The 10,677-nt window shown below is 36.6% G+C and overlaps 2 protein-coding genes across 3 annotated transcripts in view; both read right to left on the bottom strand.

The window, feature by feature from the left end:
* LOC107671712 (proline-rich extensin-like protein EPR1) overlaps positions 1–999 on the bottom strand; it is a 4,760-nt gene extending 3,761 nt beyond the window's left edge. Inside the window, exons 1-2 of the mRNA XM_016464648.1 lie at positions 483–999; positions 51–227 (exon numbers count right to left, since the gene is read on the bottom strand). Of these exons, the coding sequence (XP_016320134.1) occupies positions 51–227; positions 483–795 (490 nt within the window). The 5' untranslated portion in view covers positions 796–999. The remainder of the gene's footprint in view (positions 1–50; positions 228–482) is intronic.
* Positions 1,000–2,419: 1,420 nt separating this feature from the next.
* On the bottom strand, positions 2,420–7,398 carry LOC107671703 (profilin-2-like). Of its 2 annotated transcripts, none has more exons than XM_016464633.1 (3): positions 6,990–7,374; positions 5,767–5,959; positions 2,420–4,433 (listed from the first exon to the last, which is right to left on the bottom strand). In XM_016464633.1, exons 1-3 carry the CDS (start codon positions 7,116–7,118, stop codon positions 4,336–4,338), a joined length of 420 nt encoding a protein of 139 aa, XP_016320119.1. In that variant the 5' UTR covers positions 7,119–7,374; the 3' UTR covers positions 2,420–4,335. The 2 variants fall into 2 exon arrangements, with proteins under 2 accessions (XP_016320119.1, XP_016320120.1); XM_016464634.1 differs by lacking the exon at positions 2,420–4,433 and adding an exon at positions 4,443–4,766 and having other exon boundaries at positions 6,990–7,398.
* Between the last annotated feature and the right edge of the window lie 3,279 nt (positions 7,399–10,677).

Raw genomic sequence — 10,677 nt, forward strand, 5'->3', positions numbered from 1 at the left:
AGAAAAAAAGAAAAAAAAAAAAAAAAAAAAAAGTCAATGGAGAAGCAAACCTCGATCAATAAGAAAGTTGGACCCAAAAGGAGCCTCTCGTCCATGAACCGTCAATTTCATCAAATCTCCATCACAATCCACCTTGGGTTTCATTCCAAGTAGCCTTTCCACTGTTGGAGTAAACCGGGTGTTTAGACCATAAACCTGTTCCCAAAGAGGCTGCAGCTTCATCCAGCCTATTGACCGAAGATACAGAAAATGTGAACAGAAAGACAACTCCACATTGGAATAGTTAACATGCTATTAAAAATGAAATCTCTTTGCAAGGATGTGCAAGAATCAAAGACGTTTTGAGCGACTAACAATACGGAATATAACAACTACAAGTATTCATCTTGTTAGGGTTTAAAAACCACCTGATCTTTTATTCTATAATGTAGTGACTTAAATCGATACAAAATGCATTCAGCAAATCACAGGGACATCTTTACCTGAATCATCTGACTGGTTTGCATTCTCATGGGGTTGACTGCGAGAACTGAAGTCCGAAGAAAACCTGACTCTACCACCACCATGTGATTTTGAAGCTTGGTCTTGCCAAATGAGAAGGCGCCCAACCTGTGCTCCAGATTTCGGCTTCTGGTCCCCTCGATCAAATGACTCTCTTGTGCGTGCATTCTTATCAAAAGAGCCAGCTGAATCAAGACGTTTTTCCTCATTAAATATCACAAAACTACTAATTTTAATAAAGGTAAGCCAAATAAATATACAACACGTCAGGATTGGTTTCTCTTTAAACGCCATTCGACAAGGCCGTTTTGCACACGCACCACACCAGTGTAGCGTGTCGCAAAACCCCGGCCCATCTCAAGCAGCTGAAATATACAAGATCTTACTCTACAATTAGGGCACGCCTGGCAAATCAGAGGCACCTGTTCAAAAGCCTAGTGAGGGGAAAGAAGGGCTGTGCATGAGTATGTGAATTTATCCACCTGTTTGTGTGTGTGTGTGTGTGTGTGTGTGTCTTGACTACCAGTCAAGTTTTAGACTGTAAGATTTTTTTTTTTAAATGTTTTTGAAGTAGCCTCTTCTGCTGACCGGGGCCCATTCTTCGTACGTCGCTTATTACATCCGAGATGATATCATTGCGCTCATCCGGATCTGGTTAATTCGGTTCCGAACGCACCTGTTGTTGATGATTGGTATGGCTGGATTAAGTTATATGAGATAATTGAGCGTTCATGGGTTGGTTTAAATGGGATATGTATCGATACTCGAAACCACGATCAGCAATGCAGCGATTGGCTGGCAGCAGCAAGACAGCAACGTCATGACATCATATAATTAAAAAAGACACCTGACAAATTTTTGTACTTTTATAAGGAAACAGCCATGCGAACAAAACTACATAAATGTTATAATAGATCAATGAAATGTGCACTGTTTATATTTTAATTACATTTTTTACATGATTGTCAATTATTTATATTCACGATTTCTAATATTTGCACAGGCTTTACATTTTTATTTCAATGTAGTAATTAGCAATTCATTTAATTGTATATTTGAACAGATTTGTTACGTGACCGCATTAATGAAAGTTTCTTAAGGGTCAAGATCATGTGATCTGCATCTCCTGCGCTCCATCAAGCCACTCCCACAATATCTGTCATCACTCAAATGAATGCACGACTCTATATTATCTGTATAGCATGCGTGTAAGACTCGAATACAATTATGAAGTAATAGTTTTATGACGAATTCATCTTACAGTGAGTAAAACTGGCTGTGTCTATAGTATTAAAGACTATATTATTTTTAAATTAATTTTTAAATTATTATTTTAAATTATTGTCCCTGGATTAGTAGGGTACTCTTGCAATGTGAGCCAAACTTAAACTACTTCAGTCTGTGTGCATTTAATTTATTTAATACACGAGTTTCACAATTTGAGTTGAATTACTGAAATAAATGAACTTTTCCACGACATTCTAATTTATTGAGATGCACCTGTAAGGCTATATTCTTTTCGTATAGTCTATATAATGTAGGCCTACATATGTTTGCCGGTTTAAAAACTGGATGGCATCCTCAAATGTCAAATTAGATGTTGTGACGTGTAATGCATACTCAGTCTTTACATCAGATAAACTCATTTTACCAGCAAGAAGATTAAACAGTCGTCTGAGGTGGTGTTTGTGATTATAGCGATCCCTTCAGGCTTACCCATGTCAATTACAAATAATGAGCTTAGCGAGTACTGAAATCAAAACGATATTCTTTAATATCAACATGGAAGTTCACATACTGAAAACTGCTTAGAAAAAAATGTTCTGATACCTACCATGCCCTACACTGTCGTTTGTAGATTTCATTTTCTTCATTTTGATAGGAAGATGCTTGAAGACAAACAAGTAACCAAAATCAATTTTCTGGTTGGAATAGGTTTATTTGATCTGTCTGTAAACAAGGTGGTTAAATCATGGCATTTTTTTTCTTTCCTTCCACGCATATTGAGTTGAATATCAGCTGGTCAGATGTAAGAAGGGAGAGAACTAGACAATTTTATCTTTTCTTTAATCTGTACATTTTCCACATGCCCTGGAGGTTGAATTGATGCCAAATATCCTAAAGGTGCCACTGAAGAATTGACTCCTCTCACAGGGCAGCAGTTAAAATCCATCTCACAGTAGCAACAGATCAGATCTACATTATGGCACAGGATACACAGCTTTATTTAACAAGTTTCCACAATACAACTGACTTCAACTAGTGGTCTTTTTCCAACTAATATCACCATATCCCAGAAAAAGTTAGTGTACACAGTTTACTTCAGTATCTTTTTTTTTGTCTATTTAATGAAGCATTTGTACCGTGCTATGACAGTTTGATACATCGCAATTAAGTAGTTTACAAGGCAATGACTTCCAAATGGTTTCATTCTTGAAAATAACAGATTAAAAGTCAAAAATTTTTTAAGAATTTTGAGGTGATGTTAACAATAAGACTGCCATTTCATCTATTCAAGACATTCATGAGAGGAATTATCAGGTAGTTATATATTTGGTTTTTAATTTCAAACTGTTAAGCCAGTAATAGTGTTTAATACAAACGAGCTTGGTGTTACATCGTGTATTTAAAGTGTTGAAAATTTAGTGTTATAAAGTCGGCAACAGATGAAGCTAGCAGTCATCCTTCACAACAATAGTTTGGAGCAATTCTGTTAATCCCACCAGATGCAACAAAAAAATTGGTCCTATTAGAGAACCCAAAGTGAAATGGACAGAACTAGAGGTACATTGGGATGGCAGCACTTTTTGTCTTTAAAAAAAAAAAAAAAAGGACAAACAAAAAGAAAAACATTTTACAGGAGCTGGCAAACAACAATTATAAGTGCCTGAGCTATTGTAGCAATGGAATGTCCATACAGTCCGGGATGCAAAGGCTCTTGGGGAACAACTTAACCCAAACCTTGTATATGCTGATCTGCCACCACATTCAGAATATTCCAACATTAGACCAATGACTTACAAGACCACATCCAAATACTACAGCAAAAGCATTTGATATAAGGTTCTCAAACTAAAGAAGGTACAGGGCATATAATAGTAGCTGTGGCGAAGGTGGTGCAGTTCACGAGGGCAGGGGCAGAGGTGCTTACTAAATGAATTCAGGATCAAACCAAGAAAAACAATAATAATAATAAAAAAAATAAAGTGTTACATGACTGGTTATCTTCATTCTCAAAGCTGAGACAAGGTGGTGTAGTTACTGGAAAATGATGATATTGACCTAAAAGATATGCATGCACTTTTTCCATCCTGGACATGCTGTATACAAGGAAGACCATGAGAGCTCAACAAGGGCTCAAAGCACTTGAGAGGCATCAATCTATCTTAAGCTGGTTCAAAAGCAGTGCCTAAGGGGAAAAAAAATTGGACAATGTAGTGACTTTACTTGTGAATTTACACAAATTATGGGTCGTCCAAATTTTTTATTATTATTTTTTTTTAATCTTCATTTTTTACATCTATGGTATGTACAGTAGTGTTTGTGATTGAACCTTCATAAAACCAACATGCTTGATTTACTGTGGCACAAAAAAAGATGTCAAAACTTGGAAAACTAAAGGACATGAGCATTAAACAAAAGGAGAACTCCATAAAAGAAATGGACAGATACGATTTGGAGAAAGACAACGATGCATCTACTAACTGTTTCTGGTAGTGCTGTCAAGTTGACAAAAAGGGGGCGAGGATGAGGGTAGGGGTGGGTGAGTGGGTGGGAAGTGTGGTGCGGTGTATTAAAGTGAGCTGCTGTGTGGATGGATGGGAAGGGGCTGCTTTAGTATCCAACTTTCCTCAGGTACTCAGCCATGCCAAATGCTTTCTTGTTGAGCAATCCTCCGTGGGTACCTTCCTTTCCCATGACTATAACCAATACTGGAGTACATAAGGAAAGAAAAGAGATGACAAATGAACAAAACTGAAAAAAAAAAGAAAAGAAAAAAAGTCTTTCCCCCCCGATGACACGGGGACATTATAGGATATTATCACCATTCTTCCCTTGATTGCTATTAAATTTTTTCAAGACATTAACTGCTTGAAGGAGAAAGCTTAACAGCAAACTTCTTTCTTCTTTCTGTCCCTCAAGTGAAACTAAACAAGCTTAATTACATTAGAACCCTGAATCCCTCAAGTATTTTGCCATTGAGTATGCCTTCTTATTCAATCCGCCTCCATGGACCCCTTCTTTGCCCATTACAAGAACCAAGACTGAAAGAGAAGAAATAGAGAAGGGGAAAGTTGAGAAGTGCTGTGGTTAAGGGAAACAAGGGAACAGTCATGAAACAGAGGAGAAAGAGAATCACAATTGCGATCAGAAGCGTTTGCATGCACATGCGCTTCACCATTAAAAGCAACCAAGTAGAGGAACGTTATTCAGAGTATTTGACAGGGAGGTCTGAAGCTGGCTGCTTGAGCTTTGTAGTGACATATTTTAGTGTACAGGAAAGAGGAAATAGGAAGGGGAATTTGATGCTGCCACATTCCAAAGGACCTTCAACCCACCCCACACACCCTAAATCCCTTCGAAACGGAGTTACCTTGCTACGATATCTCTGAGAGACTTTCGTAGGACCACACTGACACTATGTTGTCTACTGAATGTGTGCTAAAACACGCTGGGTGCAATACAAGCAACCCAACTTTGGTTATGAATACAAGATCTTTAAAACTCACCACTGGGATTGCGCAAATAATCAATGTCTACTTGATTTATCTAACATGGATAATAGGGTGTGGAGGGGTGTTTACCGCACAACCGGATGATTGATAGCTCCAGCTCGAATTCTTTAAACAGTGATAGGGAGAAGGAAAATCTCACACGCGTTAGATCAAGAGAAGCTTGTACATGCACAGCGCTGAAATCCAGCACTTGGGTGATTTTCAGAAAGGAGGAGTGCGGGACAGAAGATTGCACTGGCTTTAAACTATACCTTCCTTACATTCAAAAAGAGGACCACAAAGGCAGACTGTATGAGTGGGCACATCTTAGCATTAAGGGTCATTTTCCTAAATTAGCTATGAAAAAAAGATTTATTAGTGAAAAAATCATAAGGAATTAAGACGTTTCCCAGAGCTAATCTATACTAATACTTGTTCTGAGCAGACACAGATACCTAATAAAATGAATGAATAAAATCATCAAGTGCTTGTCGGGGGTTTTTTGAATATATTTGTGCACTAAATTGAACATATTACACGTATAGTTTACCTTTGCCAGCTCTGCCTATGGAAACATTGTATGTCGGCTCTCCATTATGACTTTTTGTCCTGATGTCCATTGTCCAGTCCCCTTCCACATTAAGGCTGTCTCTGATCACAGAGCACTTCTTTTTCCCTAGAGTCATCCCACTAGTGAAGAAGCCCTCTCGGTCTTTGCCGATAACGACATCGATTTCATCGGGCTGAAAAATGAAGCATTAAAAAAGACACTTGTTTTAATAGTCAGATCATTAAGTAAGGTTTAGTATCATGTAGGTCACGCAAACTGTAAATACTTTTGTAGAAAACCTGAATGGATTATTTGCATGCATCAGCATGCCATGAGTGCAACCAATCTGACCCATTCCAAATCGCGAGTTAGGTTGAATCATTTTTTATGTTTAAAGCGTGACAATGATAACAGCACAACTCAGGCTCGATGTGTTCCAACACTAACAGTGTGCTGCGGGAAAGAGTGAGCATTCACAGGCGACGGGACGCCATCTTTGTGTTCCTGTAGGGAAAACTGCCTGAACTTCCTCCTCTCGTGGCCTAAGACTGCAGCTTATCTCAAGACTGATCAGACCGAGTCCGATCTCTGAAAGAATCCCGGGCTTGCTAACAATCCAGCGAGGGGATCTGTGCATTTGAAGCACTTATTAAATATAAAAACACAATGCACAACGCGTGGAAATCGATATTGCTGAATAATGCAAAAGGAAATGTGTGATTTAATCAAAGCCGGATCCGTTTGCATCCAATGAAAGTCGTCGAAATCTAAAGAAAACTTGCTGTGGGGGTTCGGCTATACAGCGGTTGCACTTTAACTAGGGTCGTTAGATAAGCATAATGTGGTTCATTGTGATATGAGTAATGAAGTCTAGAGGCCGTGGCCACAGCCCTGTGCTTTCATCTGGGCCTCGATCCATTCAGCAGAAACACTAACATTCACTCCGTTCTTTCGCTTTTGTGAGGGGAAAACGAGGTTCGGTTATACCGTTGCAGCTTTGCTAATGATAAACACGATAACTAGTGTTGATTTTATTGCGATATACGCTTGAAATGATTAGCTCGCGCTATGCACGAGACCGGCTACCCGTGCACGCGTGCTAAAGCTGACTAGCTTGCTAACACCCGAATCCCTCCGCTCGCCCCAACACACAAATTACACTCCGAATTCAATGAAAACGAAGCGTTAACCGCACAACTGGTGCTAATCTAGCAAAATCTTACCGTTATACCGCTAAAAGTACCACCCTCTGACGATGCCCAAACGTATTTGGCGTCCGTGTAGCCAACAATGGCGGCATCCTGGCAGCTGCCATCGGCCATCAGATTATCCACGTAGGTTTGCCAAGACATTTTTCTGTGATTTGAACGGATGTATAGGACAAACTACACCCACTGGAGTGGATTTAACGCTACAAGTGCTAAAGGTCTAGCGAGGGTTGTGCGGATGGAGGGTTTGGCGTCTCCTATGCTGTCCGGCTCGTTGGCTTGTGTGAAATCTCAGCTCGGGCAGGAAAGAAAGCCGACGGACTGAGACAGCGCCTGGGTGTAGTCCCGTGCTATATCCCTCCGCGCAGACGACTCACCGCCGCCACTGCGACGCTGGACGAAAATAGACCCTCTGATGTTGAAAACGCCAGCTCAGTCTCATTATCAAGATGTAATTGCTGTTAGAAACAACACAATTTGGTTTATTTTTTTCCTCGTTATGACTCATGAATTAGTTACTTTTTGTATTATTTTTCCACATGGTGTGTTCTGATATTTCAGTAAAGTATCAATTAAAGGGATAGTTCATCCAAAAACTAATTTACTCACCCTCATGTTTTTCCAAACCTGTATGACACACAATTGAAAATATGTTGGTAACCAAACAGTTATGGTTACATTACTTCCCAGGGTTATTATATTTAGGGTAACTAGCTACTGAAAACATTTGTACTATACAATGATAAAAGCTAAAACTGGAAAATAAATAAATAAAATAAAAACTATATAGACATTCAAAAAAAAAAAATGAAAATGGAAAACCACACAATGTTATGGAATGCAACATGTAAAAGTAAAAACTAATTCAAAATATGAATTAAAACTCTAATGGTATGATTAATGTCCATTGTATTCTCCCCCCATTACACATTCCTCAAAATATCTTTGTTTACGTTCCACAGAAGAAATAAAGTCATACAAGTTTGGGACGACATGTCATTTTTGGGTGACTTAAAAAAAAATTTTAATAAAAACTTTAAAAAATAATATTAGAAATATAAAAAATATATATATATATATAAAAAAAAAAAAATTATATATATATATATAAATACAATTTTGTTTTAGTACCCCAAATATGGGTCAAAATTGATTCACATTTGCCTATACGCATTGCCTATAGGCAAATTTTAAATATTAAATATCATGTCATCGGGGGGCCCAGCGATGAAGGGGGCCCGTGATGTCATCTCAAGGCAATAAACTGTACAGGACCCACTGAAACCATAGTGGAACGCATATGTAACACTCAGAGCAAACATGAATATCAGCTTAGTTTGTACATTCATTTATTTTGTTAATAAATGTACTTTTTTTTTTAAAATCATGTCATGTTAAAATCATTTTAATACCAGCCCTGCAGTCTTCCCCCAACTCCAAAAAGTAAAAAAAAAAAAAAAAGGAAACATTTTACTTTTAAAACAGCTCACTTACTGAACAATATAAAACACAGGCTAACACATTTTAAAACAACAACCCTCCCCATCAGCTATTGCATTTCTGTTTTATATCATTTTTATGAATGTTAAGTAAATGTTATATATCAAATTATACAATAGAATCTGCTGTTTCAGACACATTTCGTCGTTTAACATCTAACAAATTATATGAAACCTAAAACTTAAATGCTGTTGATTTTTCTACCTCATGTTTTTTTGTTTTTTCCACAGAGACTGGTTGATGATTCACTACTGAACATCCATTGTCATTAATGTCAGGACAGATCATGTGGCAGACAATGACACAACAAAACCACTAGATATTAATATTTACAGGCCAATCATTTGGGAGGCACACCCATTGCTACAGTCTTGTTATCTCAACTGACTTTTTCGAGAAAGCCAAGGAACATTATTGTAATCACCTGACCGTGTCACTCCTCTAAATCCAACAGATAACTTAAGATAAAAAGTAGTAAAACTAAATATGTGTCGCATTTATTTGGATTAGCTGCTTTAAGGATTAAAAAGGTGGTTGAAGAATAAGGACATAATGCATATAAAAATGACTGATTTTTCTACATTCTTTGTGAAAAACACATTTTCTAAAACGCTTTACGAACTGGATATGCAATAAATCTTTGAAAACCCTCAAGATGGGAGGCTCCTCACTGTTGAACTCAACCACTTCCTGATTTTCCTCAAAGTAGGTTAATGGTCTTGAATTTACTGCGCGTTATTTTTTTTTATTACACTTCAATTATTTATTGAAAATGCAATTATTACATATTTGGATCCTTTGAACCAAAAAGAAATATAAAAAAGAACCAATAGAGAATTCCAGAATGTTCAAGCGATGAAGTGAAATCAGAAGAATCAACGTGTGCAGAATGCAATTACTCTCCCTACTGGTCATTGTTGATATTCTGCACAATGCCACTGCACAAATGTAATAATAATGATAAATAAATAAACACAATAAAATACATTTATTAATATGATAACAACACTGGACGATGGAAATATTTCAGATGAATATACAGTATGACAGTTTTTATCTCAGTAACTATATGGATTTTAAGTAAAAATAAATAAATAAATAAATAAAATGCACTAATGCCTCTTTTCTCCAATAGTGGTTTTATATGTTGATTTCACTGTTCTCTCTTAAAGATTTTTTTTTTTTTTTTCGAATTCTGTCCAAAACATTATCATATTTTTGTAATAGCATGGATGCTCAATCAAAACTTGAATATATTCAGGCAAGAACAAAAAAAATCTAGATCTTAACAGTAAATCTGCAACTGTTAAAAGGTATTTTTCATAAATGTTAAGTCAGGTCAGATTGTCAAGTAATTTATATGTTGTTTTTTATGCAATTTTTTATATATTTTTATACACTTTCTGTTGGCCAAAACAGTGCCTAGATAGATAGATAGATAGATAGATAGATAGATAGATAGATAGAGAGATAGATAGATAGATAGAGAGATAGATAGATAGATAGAGAGATAGATAGATAGATAGAGAGATAGATAGATAGATAGAGAGATAGATAGATAGATAGAGAGATAGATAGATAGATAGAGAGATAGATAGATAGATAGAGAGATAGATAGATAGATAGAGAGATAGATAGATAGATAGAGAGATAGATAGATAGATAGAGAGATAGATAGATAGATAGAGAGATAGATAGATAGATAGAGAGATAGATAGATAGATAGAGAGATAGATAGATAGATAGAGAGATAGATAGATAGATAGAGAGATAGATAGATAGATAGAGAGATAGATAGATAGATAGAGAGATAGATAGATAGATAGAGAGATAGATAGATAGATAGAGAGATAGATAGATAGATAGAGAGATAGATAGATAGATAGAGAGATAGATAGATAGATAGAGAGATAGATAGATAGATAGAGAGATAGATAGATAGATAGAGAGATAGATAGATAGATAGAGAGATAGATAGATAGATAGAGAGATAGATAGATAGATAGAGAGATAGATAGATAGATAGAGAGATAGATAGATAGATAGAGAGATAGATAGATAGATAGAGAGATAGATAGATAGATAGAGAGATAGATAGATAGATAGAGAGATAGATAGATAGATAGAGAGATAGATAGATAGATAGAGAGATAGATAGATAGATAGAGAGATAGATAGATAGATAGAGAGATAGATAGATAGA

This window comes from Sinocyclocheilus anshuiensis, unplaced genomic scaffold (genome assembly GCF_001515605.1).
Source record: "Sinocyclocheilus anshuiensis isolate Anshui unplaced genomic scaffold, SAMN03320099.WGS_v1.1 scaffold524, whole genome shotgun sequence".
NCBI lineage: Eukaryota > Metazoa > Chordata > Actinopteri > Cypriniformes > Cyprinidae > Sinocyclocheilus > Sinocyclocheilus anshuiensis.

Excerpts from the sequence above, each read along its gene's own strand:
- LOC107671703 (XM_016464633.1), bottom strand. The coding sequence starts at position 7,118 with ATGTCTTGGCAAACCTACGTGGATAATCTGATGGCCGATGGCAGCTGC. Across the intron at positions 5,960-6,989 it reads GTACTTTTAGCGGTATAACG|CCCGATGAAATCGATGTCGT; the intron begins GTAAGATTTTGC and ends TTCATTTTTCAG. Across the intron at positions 4,434-5,766 it reads CATAGGCAGAGCTGGCAAAG|TATTGGTTATAGTCATGGGA; the intron begins GTAAACTATACG and ends TATGTACTCCAG.